At 37.0% G+C, this 26801-nt stretch overlaps 1 protein-coding gene across 4 annotated transcripts in view; it reads right to left on the minus strand.

Annotated features, from left to right (window-relative positions):
• Positions 1-2556: 2556 nt before the first annotated feature.
• agap1 (ArfGAP with GTPase domain, ankyrin repeat and PH domain 1) overlaps positions 2557-26801 on the minus strand; it is a 200329-nt gene continuing 176084 nt past the window's right edge. For all 4 annotated transcript variants that reach the window (XM_051111856.1, XM_051111855.1, XM_051111854.1 and 1 more), the window contains 4 exons: positions 26493-26583; positions 25627-25849; positions 6592-6847; positions 2557-5068 (listed from right to left, as the gene is read on the minus strand). In XM_051111856.1, the coding sequence (XP_050967813.1) occupies positions 4862-5068; positions 6592-6847; positions 25627-25849; positions 26493-26583 (777 nt within the window). In that variant the 3' untranslated portion in view covers positions 2557-4861. The remainder of the gene's footprint in view (positions 5069-6591; positions 6848-25626; positions 25850-26492; positions 26584-26801) is intronic.

Consider the following 26801-nt stretch of genomic DNA (forward strand, 5'->3'; position numbering starts at 1 on the left):
TCATTTTAAGGATTCATTTCCCATGGCTCCTTTAGCCTGTCAACTTCAACAGCTTACAAGCTGCAAATGTTTGTGAAAGGAATTATAAGAAAACAAACACACTTCCTGTCACTAACTCATAATCACGCTCCCCACTTCCCCTCTCAACCACGAAACATTTCCTCTTTCTATAGATTGCTCTTTTTTCTTTCTCTGCCTCTCTGCCTTGTCTAATCTCTTTAATTACATCTGTTTTCCTGGGCCGCCGAGGCCTCTTTTGTCCTCCCGGTCAGGGGGCTTTTGTGGGGGCAGAATCAAGCCCCGCATCCCCTCTTTGGATGTTTTGTGGAGCTGCGGCTCTCTTCCTGAGAGGGAGAGGATGAGAAGGGGATTAGAGGATCTTTATCTCATTAGAGACACAGTGAGTCGGCAGGGCCCGGCTTTAACGCCTTCATCTGCACCGCAGAGGCCAGAGAGCAGACCGCACCCGCTGACAAACCCAAACTAGGCGTACACATGTGTGTGATTAACTTTACTTGCCTGAACATTTTCTGAAACATTTTCTTGAGTTGTATTTGAGATCTGTAAAGTAAAAACCCATTGAGATACTTTGAAAAAAAAAAATTAAATATTATGATTAAATAAATATTATACATTTTTATAAAGTTAATACTGTATTTTAAATGTTTTTTAAAAAAGTCTCTTCTGCTCACCAAGACTGCATTTATTTAATCCAAAGTAAAGCAAAAACAGTAAAAGTATTCTTACTATTCAAAACAACAGTTTTCTATTTGAATATATTTTAACATGTGATTCATTCCTGTGATCAAAGATACATTTTCAGCATCATTACTCTAGTCTTCCGTGTCACATGATCCTTCAAAAATCATTCGAATATGCTGATTTGCTGTTCAAGATAAATATATATATTATCAGTATTTAAAACAGTTAAGTAATTTTTTTTTAGGATTCTTTGATGAATAGAAAGATCCAAAGATCAGCATTTATCTGACATTGAAAAGCTTTTGTAACATTACACTCTATATCGTTCAAATGCAATTGTAAGGAATTATATCAATTAGAAATTATAGAAATTAATACTTTTATTTAGCAAGGATGCTGTAAAGTAATGATAAAGACATTTATGTTACAAAAAAATTATATTTCAGAGAAATGCTGTTCTTCTGAACTTTCTATTCATCAAAGAAACAAAGAAACCAGAAAAAAAAATGTTTTCAACATAATAATAACCAAAAAAATAAATAAAATAAAATAAAAAAAAAAACGTTTTTTTGAGTAGTAAATCAGAATATTAGAATGATTTCTGAAGGATCATGTGACTGGAGTAATGATGCTAAAAATTTAGCTTTGAAATCAAAAGAATAAATTACATTTTAAAATATATTCAACTAAAACCAGTTACTTTAAATAGCAAAAATATATCAAAATTTTACAGCTTTTGCTGTACTTTGGATCAAATAAATGCAGGCTTGGTGAGCAGAAGAGACTTAAAAAAAACAAACAAACAAAAAAAAAACATTAAAAATCTTAGTTTAAATACTTTTGACTGGTACTGTATATATCTATTTAAATAAAAAATTAAATAAAAAATTCTATCTGACCACATGTCAATGCTTAATACTTTTATATTATTACAGTTACTTATTGTATATATACTTAGTATTTAAATACCAAATAAAGTACTTTTGGAAAAACTATGATTTACATTATGGTGTTTTTAATTAAGTCTTGTGCATTTATTTGAAATATAAAAAAAACAGTAATATTGTGAAATATTACAATTTGTTATTTGTGACGCAAAGCTGAATTACTCTAGGTTTTAGTGTCACATGATCCTTCAGAAATCATTCTAATATGCTGAATATGAATATATTTTACTGTAAATAGCCTACTGACACTGAAGATAACAAAGACCAATATACAATATAAAAAGAGGACATTATATTAAGAAGCTTTTTATTGAAAAGAGACACATACAGTATAAGACTCTGCATCAGGTATAATTTTTCAACACAGTACTGTACAGCTGACACAAACTCAATATAATAACAATAATAATTAGAAATACAACACCGATAATTCGAATCAGAATGATAGTTGTGATGCCAATGGACTGAATAAAGGAACAAATACAAAACCCAAGTAGTGTAAGAGAGGCTCCTCCCCTTTCAGATTAGCATATTCATAAATAATTAAACGGGTCTCTTGGGTTCAAACGTAACGTGGAGACTGTCACTGAAATGAGGTAACAAACACAAACAAAAACAAAGTAAACAAACACTACGCGTTTCTCCATTTTTACATCTATTTACACACAGCGACAACTGGCGAATGGAAACGGGAAAATAAAAGCGAGGATATGTTCAAGCAACTTGGAACGTACTGATAAAGCCCCTGTAGGTCTGGGGCGACATGATGCTTTGGTTGCCCTTACATCTGGCATTGGTTGGATTTTTGTCTATTTTGCTCATTCATGCTTGCTTTATTCAGTTACAGATAGACAGATGATCCAAAAAGATGATTTACCCAAGGAAAGCAGAAGGGAAGACAGATGAAAAAAAAAAAAAAAAGGTTCACAAGTTGATAAAAGTATTTTTTCTCATATTAAAACGGCAGACTCTTTAGCGTCACCTGTCAGGGTACAGTCATTTTTATGAAGACAAGACATTTACACAAGGAAGAGAACATTTACATCCATTCATGCAAAAGGTCAAAAACAAAAACGACTGTTTTTCCACAGAAAGGATTTAAAGTGGACATTATATTGTGGGTTCACAACAAGTGATCTGTGTTCTGTAGTGCATTTAGTCATAAATAATGGTTACTGTGGTAAAGCCTCTAAAGGCCTGCTACGTTATATACAAGGCGGAAACTGCACCCTTACGAGCTGAAAATCAACATACCTCAATGTTTCTCTCATAGTTCTATCCTCGCATCCTTCGCTAAAGCTTTTCGACTCTCACTGACACCGTTTTCCTTCGAAAGCTCAGAAAAACTAGATTCTCTACACAGTCCCGAACGCCTATCAACTAGCTTACAGACTTTCCCAACTGTCTGCATTGTGGAATAGAAATTCTACAACACAGATCTTCTCACATCTCCAACCCTAAGCCAAGTACCTTCACATTTCTACTACCTAGTGAAGAGTAAAATCAATGGGAGCTGAGATTAAACGATCAAAGCCCATCAAATCATATAATGAAATAAGTCAATATCAAACCCTTCATGGGATCTCTTGTAATGATACACACGCCCTGAGACAGAGTCTTACGTCGGCTTTACGTCTCTCAATAACAACGGCAGCACACACTGCTATGGTGGCGTCCAAAACGCGGTGAAAAACTATTACTCGTGTGTCAACCTGGCTGAATTTTGACTTCGTATTGCTTTAATACTCCTTGACACATGAGAAAGGAAGAAGATAAAGGCAAGGAGGAAAACTAAGCTATGAAGAAAGGGAGCAGAAATAGCGAACTCGACTCAAACAGGCACAATTGCAACTTCAGACACCTTAACCTGCATTGAAACTAAAAGAGGGTGAGGTAAAAAGATATAATAATTACTACTTTTGTCAGGGGGAGTGTTTTCTTGAAATCATTTCTATATGGTACGCTACTAGAAAGAGAAGGAAGAGTATGTACAGATTGGGATCGAACACCCGGAGAGCCCTTCTCTTTGTTGAGATACATGAGGTTCAGGACTCTGCAGTGTAAAATGTGTGAACAGCAACAGACAGAGATGACCTGAGAGAGGCACGTCACTGTGTGGAAGCGACGCCCACCATAAGCAGATTTCAATTTTAATGATGAAAACGTTCAGATTCAGCCCTGCACTTCTGAATTCTGAGTTGTTTCACTTCTGAAATATGGTTCATCTGAATTGGTGTTTTCACACTACACTGTGAGCTGAAGTATGAGCCAATGGATGGGCAACACAGAAGGCTAGACTGACGTTTTTAAGGATTAAAAAATAAAAATATATTCCCTTTTACTTCTGAGAAACGTAAATCTTAAAACACCTGCTTTTAAGAATCTTCCGTTGGTCCAGTAATGAGCATTTAGAGAAACGGTACTCGACAATGTTAAAACGAAAACAGTTTAAAAGACCATGTCAGATTCAAACTTCAAACTGACTCCATATTTGGGTGCTTTCCAAAAAATGTCATTACATCCTTTCACATTTCTTTAAAAAAAGACATAAAGGACATAACTGATGTAACTGACTGAAAAAGAGTAAGAATAGATGCAAAGAAAAGTTTGAAGGAGTGAGTTCAGACAGAAAAATCAGTGTCAAAGTGGTGAGATGGAAGTCCAGACACACAGCGATCACCAAGTGAAGTTCTGTGGGTCTTCTGGGTTCTTCATTTTTGAAGATTCAGCGTCAAAGCTTCCCATGCTGCCTCATCTGTCTTTATCATCTATTAGACAGCACAGAAAAGAGGCAGGGAGCTGAATGCTGATGTGTCACCTTTACCAAAATCCACATTCTATTCTCCCATCATGCACTTGGTAGCTTAAACTGGCGCAGTCGGGTAATCAGAGTCTGGGATTGTTTTTATTTTTGTTCCACAATGCAGCGAGACATTGGATGTGGGACACTCTCCCAAAACAAAAAGGATGACACATTATTGGCCAAGCCCTTGCCAGTGGGATTTTAAAGTCAGGCAAACACAGTAGCTCTGCTCATGCTGCTTCATTGTCATCATCATCATCATCATCATCATCAGTGTCGGGGTCTTTCCCTTGAGTCTGGTATAGTCTCATGATTCTGATGTAGTGGTGGAGCTGTACATATGAAGGTGTGTATATAGGGAGGGAGGAGGAGTGCTGACCAGAATGCATGTTCATGTTGAGTGTATTTCTCATATAACTGCACTGTTCATGCTGCTGCAGCTGTTATTGCGGTTATTGTTTCTGCGTGATAGGTTTGGTGTGGCCATGAGCGGGTAACGCTCGTCAGGACAGCCGTACTGAAGGAGGACGTCCATACACTCCTGACTGTTAGCTTGCCGTGCGTACGCCAGTGCTGTGTTTCCGTGAGCATCCCGTGCCATGATGTCAACGCCGTACTACAGAGATGAAGAGAGTTGGAAAGAGAATTTGTTATTAAGATGATCCAAAGACTAGAAAATTACTATAAGAGTAAATAAGGGGAAGTCTGACAAACACTGTGCTGTTATTGATAGTATGTTATACCTGCACCTCTGCATAAAATTCATAAAAAAGTCATTATTTTTAATATTATACTATATTATATTATATTATTTTTTATTATAAATTTTAATATTATATTAATTAAGCAAAGTATTACTGAAGAATGGGGAAGGCATAATAGAAATAAATAAATAAGTAAATAAATAAATGAATACACCAGTCAAATGTTTTTTTTTTTTTTTTTTTTTTTTTAATAACTGCTTTTTATTTGAATATATTTTAAAATTAAAATGTAACTTATTCTAGTGATCAAAGCTAAAATTTCAGCATCATTAAACTAATATTTAGTGTCACATGATCCTTCAGAAATCATTCTAATATGTCAATTTGTTGTTCAAATAATTTTTTTTTTATTATTACCATTAATATTTAAAACAGTAAAGTAAATATTTTTCAGGATTCTTTGAGGAATAGAAAGATCCAAAGATCAGCATTATCTGACATAAAAAAGCTGCTTTAAATTGATTAAAAGTGATGATAAAGACATTTACAATGTTATTATATCAAAGAAACCTGAAAAAAATTCTACACAGCTGTTTTCAACATAATAATAATAAATGTTTTTTAGCAGCAAATCAAAATATTAGAATGATTTTTGTGACTGGAGTAATGATGCTAAAAATTCAGGATTGAAATAACAGGAACAAATTACATCTCAAAATATATTCAAATAGAAAGCAGCTATTTTAGATAGCAAAATATTTTAGAATTTTACTGTTTTTGCTGTACTTCGGATCAAATAAATTTTGGCTTGGTGAGCAGAAGAGACTTCTTTAAAAAAAAAAAAAAAAAAAACATTAAAAATCATACTGTTCAAAAACGTTTAACTGGTAGAGTATATCCTAATCATTTTCTTATGATTATTATTATGATTATTACTATAACAGCGCTTTACATTTAAATTGGTCAATTTCAAAGAATTTGATTAGGATGATAATGGCAAACAGGCTTATTTAGACTTTTTGACAAAAACACTTTTTTTCTATGATTCCATTTGCACATTAATTTTTGATGCCTTCCCTTGAAATTTGTAAAATACTTTATTAGAGAACTGTAATATCAGCATGTGGTGTACAAAATCCCAATTTATATGGACTTGTAGTAATAGTACAAACAAAACTTTTTGGGACTTTATGGCCTTACTTTATGTACAAATGTTTTTGCTGATGACCTTTGTTGACCTTAAATCCATCATCCAAACACCAGAAATGTTATTTATTGTAGTTAACAGTCATATCTGTCCAAGTTATCATTTTTGCTGAAATTAGAGTACTGAACGATGTGCTGAACATTGCAGTTACATTGTTTTTTAGGTTTCATATTTGTTGTGAAAAGGTCTTTACTCAAACGCACATCCTGGCCAGATTGTAGCTCTTACCCATATGAGCAGTTGTGTGATCACAACATTCCCCTTGCGGCAGGCCAGGTGCAGGGCTGTCCGGCCATCACCTTCCCCGCAGGTTTCGTTGACCTCATCTCTAGAGCCGTGGGCCAGCAGTATGACCACAAAGCGGAGGTCTTCCTCCGCCGTGGCCCGCAGTAACTGCTGTCCTAAAGTCAGCTCTGTGCACGTCAGTGATGCCAAAAACAACTTCTGCTCATATTTGGCTCTGATCCAGCGCTCACGTTCCTCTCTGAAAGCACACACACACAGAAACAAGACTTAGGCTCGGGATCGAATTAATGCCGGGCTGTCGACACATGGCTCACACCGGTGGCATGTTTTGATCTGGCTCTCATTCCAAATGACATTTAAAATTTGATGGGATTCGTGTACAGCTTTTTGATTTCGTTCCCAGTCCAGTGGCAAACATTTACTAGCTCTCACATCTCCATTACACACAGCAGCATCTAGACCTTAATACACTAGAAAAAGGATTATACTGAGCAGAACAGAAACAATGCAACCAGAGGAGACATTCTGAACAGTTGCTGTCAATGTACGCCTCACTTCATGGACTGTCACAATACACTAACATTAAAGATCTTTTTCAGTCTTTGCTTAGGAGTAAAAACAAGTTTGAAACATCCTGATGCCACCCAAGCTACTGGAAGTGGTGATTAGATGAACATGTAAATACGTGCTTTGTGCTTTCATCTCAATAACAAAATATATGATAAAAATGACAGTGGTGAGAAAACAGCATTTAGGAAAAGCATCTGATTATAGTCAAGTCACATCTTGTTTCTTCCAGGGTTCGTACAGATATTGTAAAATTAAATTCCAAAACTTTCAAGGCACTACTTTTTTGATTTTCACGGACTTCAATAGATATGTCACTTAACAAACAATGTCTTTTAAATTCTAAAAAAGAGAAATAAAAATATACTATTAAAACAAAATGGCAAAAATAAAGTGAAGCACATACAAAGTATTACTACTAAAGTATTACAACGTATACTACACTTTTACAATAGTAAAACTATAGTATTTGTCTATACTTTCTTCTTTCTTTGTTTTGTTTTTATAACTAAAAACATATTATATTAAAAAAAAAAATCATAATATTAAAAAAAGAAAAAAGAAAAAAAGATTTGCGAAACTGCTCAGAAATCCTGGAAACAAATGATTTGCCATACACGCTCCAAAGTCCCGAACTGAATCAAATGATTTTACTAAATAAGGTAATTAGTAAAATAGTAAAATGCTGGAAATGGTAATTTTTTTAAGGGATTTGTATTTGTGTATACTTTCTTTGTTTTGTTTTTATAACTAAAAACATATATTAAAAACATTATTATAAAACAAAAAAAAAAATAAAAAAAAAAAGAGATTTGCGAAATGATTCACCATACACGCTCTGAAGTCCCGAACTGAATCAAATGATTCGCGAACCCACACCAATGTCCCAATCTAAGTCAAATGATTGGTGATCGGCACTCCAAAGTTCTGATCTATAAAGCAAAAGACTCACAAACCTGCTCCAAAGTTCCGATCTAAATCAAATGATTCACGATCCGCGCATCGAAGTCTCAATCTGAATAATGATTCATGAACCATAAGTTTAGATCAGGACTTGGAGTATGGATTGCGAATCATCTGACTTAGATCAGGACTTCAAATCGCGTATCGTGAATCATTTGATTTGAATCATTCAAATCGCAAAATGATTCACAAAACCGTTCTGATCTAAATCAAATTATTTACGTACTCCAAAGTCCCGATCTAAATCAAATGATTCATGATGCACAATGTTCCGATCTAAAGCGATTTGAAGTCCCTATCTAAGTTAAATAATTCACGAACCTGCTCCAAAGTCCCAGTCTAAATCAAATGATACGCGATCCAATTGGAGCACTTTGAAACAGTGAATCATTTTGCGACGCATTGGTTTAACTCAAAAATTTATGCTTATTGAAAAAAATGAACAACTATTTCATAGATGTCTGTTAACAATTCAGTAATATTGCTGTTTTCAAGAGTTTTCCAGGCCTTAAATTTCAAAAAGTCAAATTCAAGTACCTCAAGCACTTTAAGCACCTTGTACGAACACTGTTAGTCACATAGCACATAAAGGGATAGTTCACCCCAAAATTAAAATTCTGTCATTCACAAGAGCACCACATCACATGCGTGTGGTGCTGTTGACGCAGGAGCCGGAGTTCTAACATAGAACCCGGATGCGCTGTGCCTTGTTTGCAAGCAGAGGAATGCACACGCATGTGTTGTGGTGCTGTCGTAAATGCATGTCGATAACTTGTATGGAAAAAGTATTCTCGTAGCTTCATAAAATTACGGTTGAACCACTGATGTCACCTTTTGGGGCCATGAACGTGGCAGTTGTCTATGCAGGGTCAGAAAGCTTAATTTGTGTTTCTAAGATGAACGAAGGTCTTACGGGTTTGGGCTGACATGAGGGTAAGTAATGACAGAATTTTCATTTTTGGGAGAACTATCTCTTTAATAAAATAGAATTCTTTAAAGCAAGCACTTTACAGTACTGAATCATCACTGATGGGTAGTTCAGAATAGGTATTCTGAAGGTGCTTACAAGCTGAAGCGAAAATTTCTAGGCAGTTTCTGTTTTGAACTCCCGAAATGAACTCCAAACTACTGGTTCGACCTGATTTTGCTTGTAAAGTCACACCAGTTTGTTCTGCTTGTATATCAGGACCCAAGAATCCACAGTTTCAATAAAAACAAAGAGAGAGAAAGCAAGCAACACACTGAAGTGGCTGAATGAAGTGGCATAACAGTGTAAGAACGGGAGTGTGCGTTCAAACAGGAAAGGGGCATCAGCAATCATTGGATCGTTTACAGCATCCCCTCCTCAAACTGTGCTATGATAGCACTTAATCTCTGTTAATCCCCGCAGAGTAAACAGCCTTTCTCAGACAACTCAGGATTAGTTCAGCTTCAACTCCTATCTGAGGGGCAGAGGGAGTTCTGATACCCCCAAGGAGGGGAAGGGAGCTGGGCAGAGGATATTGAGCTGTTCCCTAAAACACAGCTGCCCCTCAGGGACTCCAAACCCATGAGACCAAAGAACAGACATCCTACCGGCACAATTCCTCCTCAAAAGGAGCATCTGGACAGGAACAAAGTGGACAGACGATGATCACAGTCGTAAGGACAAAATCTATGCTAAACACCAATGGAGTCACTTCCATTTTCAGGTTTTGATGAACAGACCAGGCATTAGACATTTATTTTAATATAAACTATGGCGAAGTATAGTCTAAGACTTGTGGAAGATGTATTTTCAATGTTTCATCATCTGAATGATCGATAATTCCAGGTAAAGGTGCCTAAATGTATGATGGAGTGTACTTCTATGCCTCACAGATGTTTTAATATTCTCTCAAATTAAATATAATGAACAGAAGAGCTAGTGATAGACCGATTTTTATATATTTCAAAATTAGGTAAGTATTGTGTACATAGTAATCTTCGATCTTCAAATGAAAACTTTTCTATTTAAATTTAGTATAAAATGAGTACGCAAAATAAGGCCCCAATAAGTCATACAATTATTTCAAATGATTCAAAGGATCCTTATTTAGTTACAACAACAATCTTACGTAAAATGCCAAAAAGAGACTAAGAATATAGATGCATAATTTATTTGGTCTATCCACTAATCATAACAGAGGACCCCACAGTCATGATGGGATTTGAAAGATGAACTCAAAGGGTTAAATTCAGACACCCTGATTACAAATTAGCCATGTATGGATGTCAGGGGCCAGAGTGCAGAGGAGATAACATTTTATCAGAGAGGCAGATGGATAAAAATAGGTAATCAATAGCCCAGGGAATCGATGGTTTAGTGACATCCTTCTTAATCAAAGCAGCAAAGCCTTGCTGACGGACCTGAACCCCCCACAGCACACTCAAAGATTTCCTGTCTAAGGTCACAGTCAGCATCACGCCTCACAGTCACAAGTGCACACACACACAAACATGGCGCACACGGGAAAGTGGCAAGTAACAATCACCTGTTGATGTCAAATTAAAGTCAGACATTGGACCACAAGCACGTTTGGTTCACTCTGCAGTTTATTCTACCCAAAAGAACTGAACAGGACAGGAAGTGGCCATCTGAACGATTTGTAAAGCAACCAATCAGAACCATTTTTTTTGGTACTAGTCCTGCTATTTTTCGTGTACATGATTTTATACATATATATCAGATCCTTCAGAAATCCTTCTAATAGGCTGATCTGGTGCTTGGTTATCATCAGTGCTCAATTATTAATAATGGCTCTGATGTTGAAAACAGTTTTTGCTGCTTAATTATTTTGTGGAAACATACTTTTTCCAGAATTTTTGATTAATAGAACATTTAAAAGAAAAGCATTTATTTAAAACACTATTGACCAGTTTAATGCATCCTTGCTGAATAAAAGTATTAATTACTTTATTTTTTTCTTTTAATCGTCTGACATTTGAATGGTATTGCATTATGGTTTCTACCAAAACATTAAACAGCAAAAACTTTTTAACTGTGATAATAACAATAAATGTTTCTTAAGTACCAAATCACAATTTCAGTGTTATTATGTAACACTGTAGACTGGAGTAATGGTTGCTGAAAATTATTCTTTTCCATCACAGAAATAATTAAAATTGTAAAATATATTAAAAAAAGAAACTGCTAATTTAAAGTGTAATAATATTTTATAATATTACAGTTCTTACTGTACAAATAAATATAGCCTTTGGGAGCTCTTTGGGGGAAAAAAAAAAAAAAAAAAAAAAAAAAAAATTTATATCAGAAAATGTAAAGCCCGTTTTCGCCAATAAATACAAAAATGTAACTGCGACTTGTCACAATTCTGACTTTTTCTTGCAATTGTGAAGTTACATCTCGCAATTTACTTTTTTCTTAGAATTGTGATATAGACTCACAATTCTGGTATAAAGTAAACTCACAATTCAGATTTTCTTTCTCAGAAACTCAGTCGCGAGAAATAAAGTCAGATAATGAAGTCGCAATTCTGACTTTTTCTCACAATTGTGAGTATCTTGTACTCGTGAGTTTATATCTTGCAATTCTTACTTTTTTTCTCACAAATCTGACTTTTTTTTCAGAATTGTGAGATATAAACTTGCAAATGCAAGTTATAATGTCCAGTTTTGAGGGGGAAAAAAAGATCATATCTCTTAATTCGCAGTTGTGTGTTATAAAGTCACAAATGCGAGATATAAACTTGCAATTCTGAGACAAACTCGCAATTCTGAGAAATAAATTTAGAATTGCGACTTTATTTCTCAAAATTGTGAGTTTATATCTCACAATTCTGAAAACTGCATTTTTTTCTCATGCCAGAAATGGGCTTCCATAATCTGTGGTTAAGAAGGTCAAACAGAATAGGAAAGATGCAATGAAATGCAGTTTATCCAGACCAAGTATATAGCACTTTATACCGAGCAGTATATAGCAATTATATAACATGCAGACAGTATCAAGAAACTTAAACAGAACTTCCAGCATTGATCATTTGATTCACAGTAGGACCAGTAGGAAAAAAAAAAGCAGGAAGGATGTGAAAGAGCAGGAAGGAGAGACAGGGAAGAGAGGAGTCTGGAGGAGGAGAGAAAAGCTGCAGCTTCTGTGGGAAAGTTGAAGAATTTTATTAACTGTGTGTGTTTTGAGAGGGGGGTCTAGCAGCACGGAATGTCCCGGGTGCTGCTGGTCAGCCCAGGGTGAGTGAGAGGGCTGGCACGAGGGCCACGGACCACAGCCCCCACACAAAGCATCCTGGGAGCAGTGGAGGAGGGAGATAGAGGAGGGGAAAAGAGAGAGGAAGAGGCTCGGCAGGGTCTCCCCACTGCCCCTCTGCCTTTCTGTGTCTAGAGGAAATGTGGAGCACTTCACTGCCTTCTGAAACGCATGCCTTCCCCAGTTAGCAGCGTTGCTAAGGGCCAAGCCTGGCTGGCTAATGGAAAAAAGCCTAAACTTCTTGCAGATAACCTCTTAAATTGTCAGTTAACATGTAGTCGGTAGCTTTGGGTTAACAAATATGTTTTGATTTGCTGTTAAATCTATAAACCTTGAAGACAATAGCATTTACTGTTTAATTGTCTCTCTAAAAGTGCTCGAATACACATACAAATGTAGTGTAAATAGGTAACAAAAGCCAACAAAAACAGTTCAGGAGTCATGGTGACAAGTGTAAGGGAGAGGATGGGCGGCACGATTGAACCTCTCACGCACACACACATGCACAAACAGGAGAAAATAGGTCACCTGCTGCCTCCTATTTCTGTCTTAATGTCCACCCTACCACTTTCATTCACACAGACAAAAAAGCCAGTACAAAAATAACTACCTTGTCTTTGTATGTTAAATTCACAAATGAAGTCAAGCAACAATACTGTATGATGACAAGATAATCACATACAAATGAGAAAAATAAAAGAGCAAATGATACCCAGGGGTCAGATCGGGAGCTGCTTACCACCTGGTGTCAACAGGAAAGGGTAATCAGGGCACAGACAGACACACACACACACACACACACAATCATTATTACCTCAAATGAGTCTTGGGGAATTTGTCCTTACATAGGAAGACTAGAAAGGCTAATTGAATTAATTAGCAACTCTGTTCCATGACCGTGTATCACTGTGTGTGTGTGTGTGTAGGCATACTGGGGAGAAAATGCTGCTAGCAGACTGCAGAATTCAGCTGGAGTTTAATTAAAAATTACCGGCCATGCACGTTAGATCCAAAATGGCCACCTGTAGTAAGTCAACATGTCTGAACCTAATGTAAAGTTCCCTTGTTTTGTGTGTAAAAACTGACTGGGACGACCACAGTGTCTTGGTCAATGATAAATAAGATTGTCTCTAATAAAGAAATCTTATCTTAAAAAAATAGTTTCAAATATATGTGCAGAGTTCTTACAAATGTACTCTTTGTATTCATATATGGCTTTTAAAGCAATAAATTGTAACAAAATTTAATCTTTTCTATTTTTTATTTTTTTGTGGGGTGGTAGTACTATAAGACATTAATGACTAATAATGACTAATGACTTTATGACGAAAAACTTAGTGACTCAAAAAATAAAAATAAAATATATATATATATGATTTTTTTATATATATATATATATATATATATATATATAAAATGCATCTTTAAATATATTTTTAAGCATATATACTGATTCACTGTTTATTAATTATATACAAACTACAAACTTCTCATGAATTTTACCCTTTTAATAAGCTTTCATCTCTTTTTTCTTTATTACGACATCAAGACAGTATAGTAAGTCCATCATTTACATTTCTGACTTTATGACCCCCCAAAATAAGGATCTTTTTTTTTTAATTGAGATATATACATCACCTGAAAGCTGAAATAAGTATAAATAAATTACATATAAAAATAAATAAACAAATAAATAAATAAGCTTTCTATTGATGTATGGTTTGTTAGGATAGGAAAATCACCTTTAAAGCTGTCCAAACTAAGTTCTTATCAATGCATATTACTAATCAAAATTAAGTTTTGATATATTTACGTTACAAAATTTACATAAAATCTTCATGGAATATGATCTTCACTTAATATCCTAAAATGATTTTTGGCATAAAAGAAAAATCAATAAATTCGACAGTGTATTTTTGACTACTGCTACAAAACTGGTTTTGTGGTCCAGGGTCACATTTTATGTATGAGTTTAATGCATTCTGATGTGCAACATGTCATTGATTATGATACAGTAAAACCATAAAAAATGAATGTGGGATTTGCTTTCAGTTTTTGAAATCTTGGTCATTTTAATTTTTAATGAAAGTTGTTTAATTATAATAACAGTAACTGTAGTAACTGATCCAAACTACAATTACTGTGTTTGTAAAGCTATGTTCATGGCAAACATCTGTTTGCGTGACAGCTTCATTAAAGTGTGCTGCGTTGCACTGTTTTGGGACGTTTACCTGAGGGGCAGGCGGGGGATGAGACAGTAGCTTCATCGCCGCTGGAATGCAACAGGCCGGGTCACAGGGGAATTATCGGGAGTCTACATCAATCCCTTGTCAGGATGGTTTCCTGTTTGTGAGTGTGTATGTGCTTTGTGTTCTCCCTGGACGATCACTTTGTGGGCTTGTGTTTACCCACTTGCCAGCGCTTCCTGTCCAGCTCAAAGCCAGCGGCTGTTTACCCAACACTGACAGGCGTCCGCTAATGCAGCCGCCCGTGACAGGACAGCCCTCCAGCTGCCACTGGCCCCAGAGATCCCCCACCCCAAACACACACACCTCTGAACTTCTGCGAGAGTTCAGAGAGACCACATATCGGATGTTAACTACCGTGTGTCACCAATTTCAGGTTGTACTGAGTAAAACAAAAGAAAGAGAAATTCATAGAGATGAGATCGACGCTGATGCTCTTTTCTTTCAGGCTAATTATACCACTAATTCAGCTCATTAGTGCCCTACTGACTCACAGGTAATGAACTCTGACAGGCTAAATCTGTCAAACAGACAGCAGTGCACATTTACCTGCGCAGACGCAGACATGCATGCTCATTCATCTCAAGGCTTTAACCCTTACTTAGAGACACAAGCCTGACTTAAGTCTTTACGTCTCAAATACATACTGTGACGATTCAGTGATCAGATTTTGTTAGATTATTTTCACATGGCATTGTGTCACTGCATGTTGATGCAGTGTTCTAAAAATGTTCTAAAATGAGTAAAAGTGTGTAAAGGTTATTACAAAGTTTTGAATATGTCGATTGCTCTGGCAAAGTTTAAACACTTTTTTGGTGCACACATACATTATCTTTGCCACTTTGACGACACCTGTGTTGCAGTTTCTCTGCTTTTTCCTTTTATTATACTCTTGAAGGTGAAAACACAACAGATATGGTTCTCTTGTGGTTTCTCTCTCGTTTACATGTTTAAATTGGAATTTTGTTTCTTGTATTCATTAAAGCTGCTGTCCGTATGTTTTGCCTCTTTGTCACCTTCTCTGTTTGAAACTTGCAATTGCAGTTTTTTTGTGGAATTATCTTTATGTGGGTTGTGCATCAGCACAGCTTCTCAGAGCAGATGAATCTAATGTTGTGAGGTGTATGTGTGGGCTGTCAGTCAATTCACCAGTACGGATATTCAGTGTTCTTTGGAATTACAGGTACTACATCTTGGAAGTACGTTCAAAATAAGAAGTTTCACTGGAAAATGTCATCTGAACAAGTCAGTCAAGCACATAGCGCTGGAACCCTGTTGTAATTGTTAGAATGGCCAAGGATCAGCAATCTTCATGTAAAACTGATTGGGCACACCAAACCGTAAGTCGTAGAGACTTGAAACCTGGAGGGATGGTAGTACTCACAACGTCACCAAGGCTCGTCCCAATCGGCCTGACAGGGGGCGCAACAGCAATTAAAAGTACAAAATCTAAACCGTCTGTCATAGGCTCAAGAGTCTTATGTCACTGGAATCCTTGGCTCACATTAGACAAAACGCATGCCTCAAATTTGGCTGCCACCCTAGTGAAATTTTGGGGTATTTTGAATTTTTTTTTGAAAAACCTACATTTGTGAACTAGTCCTAGGTTTTTCACCCGATGCAGAAAGATTCTCTGGAGAGTGAATATCAAGAATTATCAAAATAAGTTGAACTTTTGGCTCTCCTTGCAAAGGAACGCCAAAACATTAAAAAGGCTATAAAACATAAACAAAACTGCAGAGCCCGGCCTCTTAGTGGCCCCATAAAAACACCGGACCTGTTTCTCCTATCAACATGACAATAGGTATACACAGTCTTGGTCCAATGTGGCACAAGTGTCTTAGGCTTGCCACGATAGACGGTGTTGACGGTGTTACCGGTTTTAAGACGCAACACCGGTGACATCACTTTTCCACCGTGACACCGTCCCCACATTTTTTTTTTTTTTTTTTTTTTTTAAGTATTCGTTTTTTTATTAAATATTTATTTAAATTAAATGGAAAATATAATTCTAAATAATTTACTTAAGACGAGAGCATGCACTATAATTAAAAACTGAACATGGCTACATTGCGTCATATTTCATTTATCACGTGAGGAGAACGAGAGGAGTCGAATTTACAGAAAGAGAATGGCGTTGTGTTTTTTTTTTCGTTATGTTAATAAAAGTTCTGTTTAATTTCAGTGATTTTTTTTTTTTGTACTTTCGTTGTCGTCCATTCAAACAATTGACGCCGAATTGCCAATTCCCGCAAAACTGAAAGTGAAAGTATAATACGCACGCATTTATAAGCTATTTAAACGCAGAAAAAAAGAGGAAAAGAGGAAACCCCCACCCCCACGGTGATACCGGTGTTGTCACATGTCGATTAACCGGTGGGGAAATTTCCTCATCGTCACAACCCTAAAGTGTCTATAAGGACATTTGCGTATCTCAAAAAAAAATGGTTGCATTGGCTAATAAATTTTGAGCACCTATTAGACAAGGTTAACTGGTGCTATAACAGTCATAAACATTAAAAAACATCATATTTCTATGGCAAATTATAAAATATGCCAAAAATGCTTTTTTTTAAATAATTGATTTAGGTGGTTACAGGCTTGCTAAATAATATGTAATGTCTTTTTTCATGTGCTTAAAGAGCTTGAACCCTGCAATCACTGCTTGGAGCTATATTTTTTATTATTATATTACACTTTGTTCTCAAATTGTTAATGTTAACAACCTCAACACTGCGAGACTCCATGTATTTAGTCTGTAGCATTATCTGTACTAATTTCTGAGAACAAAACCTCAAGAAGAAATATATTTCTTATATACTGTTCTAAAATGACAAGTTTAATTATTCCAGCTGTTTTAAGAAGAGTAACTGCGTAACACAGGTAACTGCGAAAGGATCTCTAGCAGATCTACATTGGAATGAAGGTCAGTGCAATCTGACTAAAAAAAATACGAATTCCAGATACGGAACTTGAAGCTGCTCTGTTCCTGCCCCCCCACCCCCTTTTCTAACAAGGAAAAAACAAGGGCCTGAAATCAATTATCCTCTCCAGCCTAGTCGTTAGCTGCCCTTGGATAGACACAGATAATTAAGCTCAGCGCTTCTTTTAATATTACGGGCACTTAGCGATTCTGATTCTGACTGAGCTCTGGCCTGCGCCACACTCAAATCAGTCCCACTGGAGGCAATGGGCCACACTTATATGAGGTTCTATTAACTGGATCAGAACGCTTCAGTGGCAGCATGCAAATGGGGGCCAAAGGGCAAAGAGAGATGAAAAAGTGTGTGTGTATATGTGCGAGATAGTAAGAGACAGAAAAGCAATGTGCTAAGCATCAGTAAAACGGCACAGGGCTTTATCTTTGAGTGTCTGTACTTGATATGCTCCCATAAGATCCATGTATGACGGGAAGAAAGGGCGGGAACTGGACGTGACGCAAGCTGGATTCAACCCCACATTTCCTGCACAAGTCTTTACCAAGCAGACATACTTGTCAATCCTTCATATTAACAGATTAAACACTTTAAAAAGATGTATTTAAACAAGAAATAATGAAACATGACATTTATTCATGAAAATGCCATGTGAAACTCACTGACAGAGCAAGGGAGTGGGAGAGAAAAAGCCACGCAACATTATTTATTCTGTATTAAATTGGACGAAAAGGTAGACGATGTGATGATTCAGGCATTAAATGCCCTCTTGCTTCGTATTATCAGTCCTCCTCATAATATGCTGTGCTCTGATTGGCTCTTGTCAGCCAGTTTAATGTCAATAGTAAATTGGAAGGCTTGTTAACCTAGTTGGGACATGATTACGGGCAATGGTAGGCAGTCATGTAAAAAATAATGTCTATTAGCCTAATCTAATCAAGAAGTCCTTTTACAGATGAATTAGAACGGGGCAGCCAATTATTTGAAACATTTGCGCAGCGCTTCCTGTCAGGGAAAGAGAAAAAGGCAAGGAGAGAGAGAGACAGCAACACCGAGAGCTGTTTAACATGCAGGCCATGAGCTGGCTCAAATCACCGGCCTTCTTGGAGAGAAGAGGTCAGAGGCTGACCATCACAGGATCAGCTAGTTAGAAACTGACCTCAATGAATGCCTGACGGCACTGACAGGAAAACGCTGGTGAATGGAGAAGTGCATGACAGAAACAAGGTGCACGGTACAGATTCAAATCTAAAATGTGATTTTTCTACTTTCCTTCCCCACAAAGAGAAAGTTGAGCGAGTAAGCGGCTCACGGGACATTAAATAGCGTATCGCTCTCTGTCTATGTCTGGATTTGAGGAAGAATGAAGCCCAGCAGGTCTCCCCAACTCACCCCCCTCATCCTAGTCCCCAGGGCCCAATCTGATCTCAGCTTTGGGGATGCACACCTGCACCCCGGCCCAGATTAAGAGCCGAGTCTAATTTGAAATCTGTTAGCTCTGCCCTTTTAGAGACCGATATCTGGCCATAAAGAGGCTCTTTTTTAGCCACTTACTGCTGAATTATTATAGGCCAGGCATTGCTCATGATGACGCATGTGGCTACGGGAGTCAGGCGGTGTGTGGAGCTCAATATCTCAGCTGTCTGATGGAGGTAAGACCCCTCCAGAACAGACTACACTCGTGTAGAACACAAAGTCTTCACTCATAGTCCTTTTTATAATGATATCTATTGTGTCGCAATACAACGTTATTGATGACAAAAGTGATATTTAAAAGTGAAATATTGATATTATATTAATACTACACATACAATAATAGCATAAAAAGTCCAACATAGCATGTGACAATATTGCAACTGAATGCTGGTTGACACCAGTCATGAAAGGGAAAATAGACATTGTGTAGCTACTTCTGCAGAACAATGTCATATCAGAAAAGATGACAGACAAAAGCCATGAAAAGTTGACCAACACCATGAAAAAAGTTTGCAAGCAGTGATTACCGAGCGCTTTAAAGCATTTAAGCACATATAAAAAAAAGACATTATTTAGCAAGCCTGTAACCACCAAATTAATAACTTAAAAGAACATTTTTAGCAAATCCAGGTAATTTACCATAGAAATATTATGTTTTTTAATGTTTATGACTGTTATAGCGCCAGCTGTGGTCCGATCTCCTTAAAACTTGCTTGTTTACAATTACCTGTCGCATGTGCTCAGCGGGTTTCGTGAAGTTTTGAGTTTTCCTTTAGGCTTTATAGGATTTTAGGTAAATTTGGACAGGCCCCTTTTCAAAACGACCCGGTTATAACTTCCCAAAAGGGTAAATTTCATATTGTTTTGATAATTATAGACCTAGAGAGTACAGAAAATTGTACTGTAGTTTTTTTTTTTTTCAGACTGAGTGAAAAACCAAAGACCAAACCTAAAAACCGTGTTTGTTCAGAATGAGGACTTTTATCGTATAATATGAATATTGCGTGTATGTGTGAAAAACTACGCAATGTACAATTGTTTACGTCCTTGCAAAATGCGATATTGCCCCCCAGAGGTCGATTTCTTTCAAAGTTCTCAAAGACCTTTGGGGCCATGAGACAAACAGGCCCACTGTGTTCTGTTCCAATCGGCCTCCGCTAATCTTGTCTAATAGGTGCTCAAATTCATCGGCCAACGGCGGCCATTTTTTTGAGATACACAATTGTCCTTAAAGACATTTGTGGCACTTTGGACCGAGACCGTGCTTGGCGATTTTTGTGTTGATAGGACAAATGGTTGCGTAGGTATAGCCATTTTTATGCTTTTTTCCCTTCTTACAGCGCCACCAAGTGGCCAGGCTCTACATTTTTTGTCCTGTGACTTCAGATTGAGCTCTTAAATAAGTGTTTTGAGTTTGGCGAAGATATCTCATTCCATTCAGAACTTATAGACATTTTACTAAAAGTGGACCTGCCCCTTTCGAACGTTTTGGCGCCCTTTTGCAAAAGTTCAACTTTTTTTTTTGATTATTATTGAAATTCACTCTCCAAAGAATCTTTCTGCACTGGTTTGGTTCCAATCGGATGAAAAATCTAGGACTAGTTGGCAAAAGAAAGTTTTTCAAAAAATCCAAAATACCTAAAAAAAATTTCGCAAGGCTCACGATCGCATCAGACACTTAAACCTGCGACTGATGGTTTAGGAGTTATGAGTGATTTCGTACTTTTGACCACTGTACTGCCCCTCTGTCAGGCCAATTGGGGTGAGTCTTGGTGACGCTGTCGGCGGTGTGAGTACTACCATCCCTCCAAGTTTCAAGTGTCTACGACTTACAGTTTGGCCTGCATGATCAGTTTTACATTGAGAATGTTGATCCTTGACCATTCTAACAATTACAATAGTAAGTTCAAACAGGGCAACAACCCGTTCACCCACCTTCACCTTCATTTTCCTGCAGATTTCACCATGGTAGAGAGAGTAAGTTTCTTGGCAAGTTTATCATGGTATTATGTTATCATGGCACTGGACTTACTGTGCTTTTTTGTGCTTTTCAAAATTTCTGTGGATATCACAATAATATAGAGCACTAAAGTGATAAAATTTTTGTAAGCCAACCCAGAAGTGACCATCAGAGTGATTCCCTTGAACAAAGGAAAAGGATTTTTCCATTGACTTTCAGGATTATTGCAAAATATAAGCTGTCACCAACAAAGGTTTACAAATCTTACATGGTTGGTTCATTATGATGATCTTGATGGTTTTATGAATTTTGAATTTTTCCTTAAATACAGTACACTTGCCAAAAGTAAAAAGTTAAATATTGGCTATACTCAAACTACACCACTGTTGCATGACTTTCTGCAACTCTTTCAATCTTTAAAAAAAAAAAAAAAAATCTGTGACATTCTGAGTTAGAATAATTTGCAATATTGCAATTATAACCACAATAGAGCTGTAAAAGTGGACTAGTGAGTAGATGAGTTTATCTGTTTGGTTTAGTGGCATTTAGCATCCCTAACAAAACTCTGTAGTTCCATTTAGTCACTTGTTAGCACCTACCTTTTTCCAAGACTGATATATTTTATGTCGTAAAATAAAATGTGAAATATCCTGAATTTGTGTTAACCATATACCTTATTTCAGGCATTTAACCATAAAAAAAACCCCACAACTGACTTCAGAAAGATATAACCAGAAGGTTTGCAGGTTTTGACCTACAAAAATACATCATCCTTCAACCACTCTCATTATCATAAATTCTTTGGCCCCAATAATTGTGTAGTGAAATACAATGATATCCCAAAAGCCCTACTGTGTAAAAAAAACTGAAAAAAAAACAAACCAAAAAAAAAAAGTTTTCCGCCATTACACTTAGATAGCATGCGAAACAAGTATATCACTAACATTCACTTGGAACAAAGGGGTGTGTGAAACACGTACACAATGCATGTATTTCACACTTTAAGATATTCACGCTTTGTGACAGGCTGTGAAACGTCAGAGTGTTGCTGAGGGTTGGCAGTGTGAGATGCCAGCGAGCGCCACCCTCCCAATAAGTCACCACGAGGCGCAATTAGCAGAGCTGTCACTCCTACCCTGCCTGGGCCACTAATACAGACCGGCATCGAGTGTGTGAGGCAGGGGAGTGGGGGCTCTGGTGTCCATGGCAGCACCACACTAATTAAAAAAATGAGACTGCAACATGGCCTAGCTGCCACCAAAGAGCACTCATGCCAAAACCTATCGCCTACAAGAGACTGTGCATCAATGTGTGTGTGGTCAAACAGTCCCAAAAATAAGCCCATAGCGGTGTCTTTGAGCGACCTCATAGACTTTTAAAGGCAGTGGAGGTGTGAATTTATCACAGGCAGTAAAAGGTTAATGGGTATGTTTAGAGATTCTCTCGGGCTCTATCATACACAACGACCAAGCAGTCCATGAGGCAACAGGAAGAAACTTCCCTTTGCTTTGAAGTTTAACGGTTAAATACAGAAAACAGGTTTTATGGCTAAATAATCATTATTTGCTTAAAACTGATATATATAGTTCTTATATTGTGCATCTATAATCAATATTCTTTGTTTAGCCAATCTGACTTCCTTTCTGTCAATCATGTAACACTTTCAACTTCTAAAAAACGCACTGTGTGAATGGCCCCTAAGAATATCATTTTTCTACTATTACTTTTGACAAAGCTGAGATAACACACTACTGTTCTGATTACAACCATACAACTGTATTCTTGTAGGGCGGTATTTTAAAAATGGGGGCATGTTCAAATCAGTAAATGATTAAGAGTGGCTAACATTCAGCACTTTTAATTCAACTCTTGACATTCTCTCAAAAGACAATTAACAGGGAGTGCTGGAAGAAGAAGCAGAGGTTGTTGAGGCTAAATGCTAAACAAAACCGTATAGACACAGCTGGGTCAAAAAGAAAAAGGGGAAAAGAGAGAGGCTGACAACAGCCTCTAATTTCTCTTGTCGGATTCAGGTGGGCTGTCTGGGTGTGATCAGTCCCAAACATAATTCCAGCCTGCAGAACGAGGGATGATACATGTGGAGACCGAGGTGTGGAAGACAGCGTCTCTCTTCCCTCCTTACCTCCAGCTCACACCCCCCAAACAGACCCCTAATTGAAAGACGAGAGTAGCCCAGACCTTGACAGGCGGGAGGTCAGTCTAATTGCTGCTGGCCATATTTAACATTAAGATAATCAGCCCATTAATTACCCTTTGGATCATTAAATCAGTCGCTTGCAAAATGAAATTTCGAGCTCTATTACTCACTTGAGAGACCACGAGGGAGGGTTTTCATTTATCAGCCACCAATCGTGGATGCAGAGCGCACACACCAATGCCCGAGCTGTTCACCAGGACACAAGCTCGCTGAGTATCAGCATTTAGCGACAAGACAACACTTCAGAGTCTCAATGGTGAGACATGCTAATCGAGAAGACCATGAACTTCATACACGTATAATACAAATCATGTCAAAAACTCAGTATTTTCTGAGTAAGGAGAGTATTAGATTATATGCTCTTTTTGGATATTACGCATTTATTATGGTCAAAATATCAAATAAGATTGAAGTTGGATGGATACAAGACAAATTACTGCCCAGTTAAAGATGGGAAGACAGCAAAGTAGTCTTTTTTTTATTAGTCAAGTTTATTTCACTATTATTGAGCTGAATCAGAGTTTCTCAACCAGGCCTCTTGAACCCCTAGAGTTTTATGAGGGAACTGCAAGAAGTTAATAAGATAACAAAAAATAGCTTTATCCAAATAGTAATAATAATCTATTTTTTTAGCATTTATTTGATCAAAACGGAAAATGACCTCTCAATTTTCAGCAGCCATTAGTACTGATCGCATGGATCACAAGAAATCATTCTAATATGTTGATTTGGTGCTCAAGAAAAAAATTTTAATCAATAGTGACATTTCCATACAGTTTTATGCTGTTTTGTTGTTGACAAAGAGAATATCTGTAAAAAAAAACAAAAAACATTGCTGTCTCTAGCCTGTTTTCAACCGATTGGCCTTTACTTTTAAAATGGTGTGCGTAATGAGCCACCACTAAAAAAAAAAAAGTCACATTCATTTTGCATTTTTTTCATATCGCAAAAAACAACAAAAAAAAACAAACAAAAAAAACAGAATTGCCCTTTATCCATTTCCATGCATAATTTCCCATATTTCGCACCTTATATAGGCTAGTAGCCTATCTGTTCCCCTTCCTTTTGAAATAAAACTCTATAATAGGCTCTAACTAAAAAGTATATATAAAATTATTTTAAATTTTTTATTAATTGTCATGTTTTTTTTTTTTTATGTACTTTGTTATTCTGTCATGTGACACAATAATAATTCCCAAATAATGTTTGTTAGATTTTAAGTATGCATATATCATTCAAACGGAAAAAGATGTCTCGTCATTTGAGAAATTTTATCAATAAATGGCATTCCCATCAGCTGTAGTAATAAACATTTTGAAGTGCTAAATCCTTTTTTCATGAAAAAAAAAAATCCTTGGATGGAAGTCTGGCTAATGTTGCTTAAAATATTTGTGGAAACTATGACACATGTTAAGCATGCATTACTTAGGGGGCTTTTTCAAGTTAAAAAAAAGTTAGATTATAGAAGTATTTCAGACCACGATAAGATGGTGGGAGAGAGGGGGATAAAGGGGATTGGGAAATTTTGTCAGCTATATTTCTAACATACGTTTTTACTTCAGATGTATCATGTCTGTTCTTTTTTTAATGTATACTTAGATCTATCTTCTCTGCTTTGCCTATAAAAGCGTTACACATCAACTATTGAAAAGCCAGATCCAGTCAAAAACATGCAGGAATCAAACTGGATCACACTTTGTCTATTTCAGCAGGAGTATTGAGGATGAGTAGAGAGATGACTGCAGGACTGTGTCCAGTGACTGAGGTTAATTGAGATAATATTGACCCTCTCTGTAATCTCCTCTTCCCACTCAGGGGGCCACATGCCTTCACATACATAAATAAACAGCTACATGAGGAACTATAATCGCATTAGCACATCGACAACGGGCGGCAGAAAATGGCGGATCCATATCGAAAGATTTTCAGAGAGGAGGGGAGTAATTAAAAGGTGCTTCAGGTGACTAATGAGGCCGGCGTGGAATGGGAAGTCGATATTTTGGCGGCCAGCAGTCAGCACTAATTTGTTATGATGGCTGGTGGGACTAAAGCCTCTCTGCCGATAATTACGCTGCTAAAGATGGAGGAGCAAGGAAAAATCTGATTGTAGGTTTTTTCCACAGAACTCCACACACATATGCTATAAGGCGGACTGAGAAGGATGACAAATATCAACTGATGGGCTGCTAAGAAAATAATGTTTCTGCCACTGACAAGATACAGTGTTTTTCAGGATTCCTACACATTTTCCTTTTTAAAATCCATACTTTTCCAAACTTTTTACATTTGATAAGCTTTCACACTTTTAATGACTTCATGCATTTTTGATATATATGAAATGTTAGAATGCATTTATTTAAAAACGCTCAAACAAATGCTTGTTTGAAAGAGGAAATCATGTAACTGCGTACCTGCTGGCATCAGGGGCAGGCTTTAGGCGTCCTTGAGCATTGGCTTCCCACACGCTATTAGCCAACTCATTGCCGATTGCCGACATGACCTTGATGAGCTCCAGAGGCCACTCGTCCAGGTCCAAAGAGCGGACACGAGACAGGTGAGTACCCAGGTTGCGATGAATGCCTGAGCATTCTATACAGATCAAAGCCCCCAGGTTCAGACTGGCCCAGTCAGGGTCTGAAAAAAGCCAGATAAACAGAGACAAAAAACAAAGAAACAGTCCTTAAGTTTATACACCGCATAACCCCATATATATGGCATATAAAACCCATTTTTTTGTTTTTATATGGAAAGACAGAGAAGGTCATTCTGGGTGTTGCACAGACCAATATATGTGACCCTGGACCACAAAACCAGGCATAAGGGTCAATTTTTTGAAACTGAGATTTATATATCATCTAAATAAATAAGCTTTCCATTGATGTATGGTTTGTTTGGATAGGACAATATTTGGCCGAGATACAATCAGGAATCTGAGGGTGCAAAAAATCTAAATATTGAGAAAATCGCCTTTAAAGTTGTCCGAAAGAAGTTATTAGCAATGCATATTACTAATCAAAAATTACATTTTGATATTTATGGTAGGAAATTTACAAAATATCTTCATGAAACATGATCTTAATATCCGAATGCTTTTTTGCATAAAAGAAAAATCGACAATTTTGACCTATACAATGCATTGTTGGCTATTGCTACAAATATACCCGTGATACTTATGTGGTTTTGTGGTCCACGGTCACATATATAGATCAGTATGTCATTAAATCATAATATACATTATGAAAAGTACATGCAGATCTCAGTTTATAACAAAACTCACTCTGAGCTTCACAATCCACACAGCGTGTGTTTCCTCTCATGTTCCTTACAGACTGCAGAGCGATGGCTTCTGATTGGCTGCTCAGACGAGACTGTGGGCACATTTACGCACGTTAAAGTTTATTTGAATGGTAATGACTTATAAAGCATATTATGAAGCATCATTAGACAATTCTGACTACACAGCAACATTTCGCCCTGCATTTCATGCTGGAATGAGATTCAAAAGCAGGGAAAGAGGGGGAACTAAATAAAAAGAATAGAGGCACTCGGTAGAAGGTCCAGGGAAATGCAATTTGCCCTGGCCTGA

This window comes from Labeo rohita, chromosome 6, assembly GCF_022985175.1.
Source record: "Labeo rohita strain BAU-BD-2019 chromosome 6, IGBB_LRoh.1.0, whole genome shotgun sequence".
NCBI classification, from domain to species: domain Eukaryota; kingdom Metazoa; phylum Chordata; class Actinopteri; order Cypriniformes; family Cyprinidae; genus Labeo; species Labeo rohita.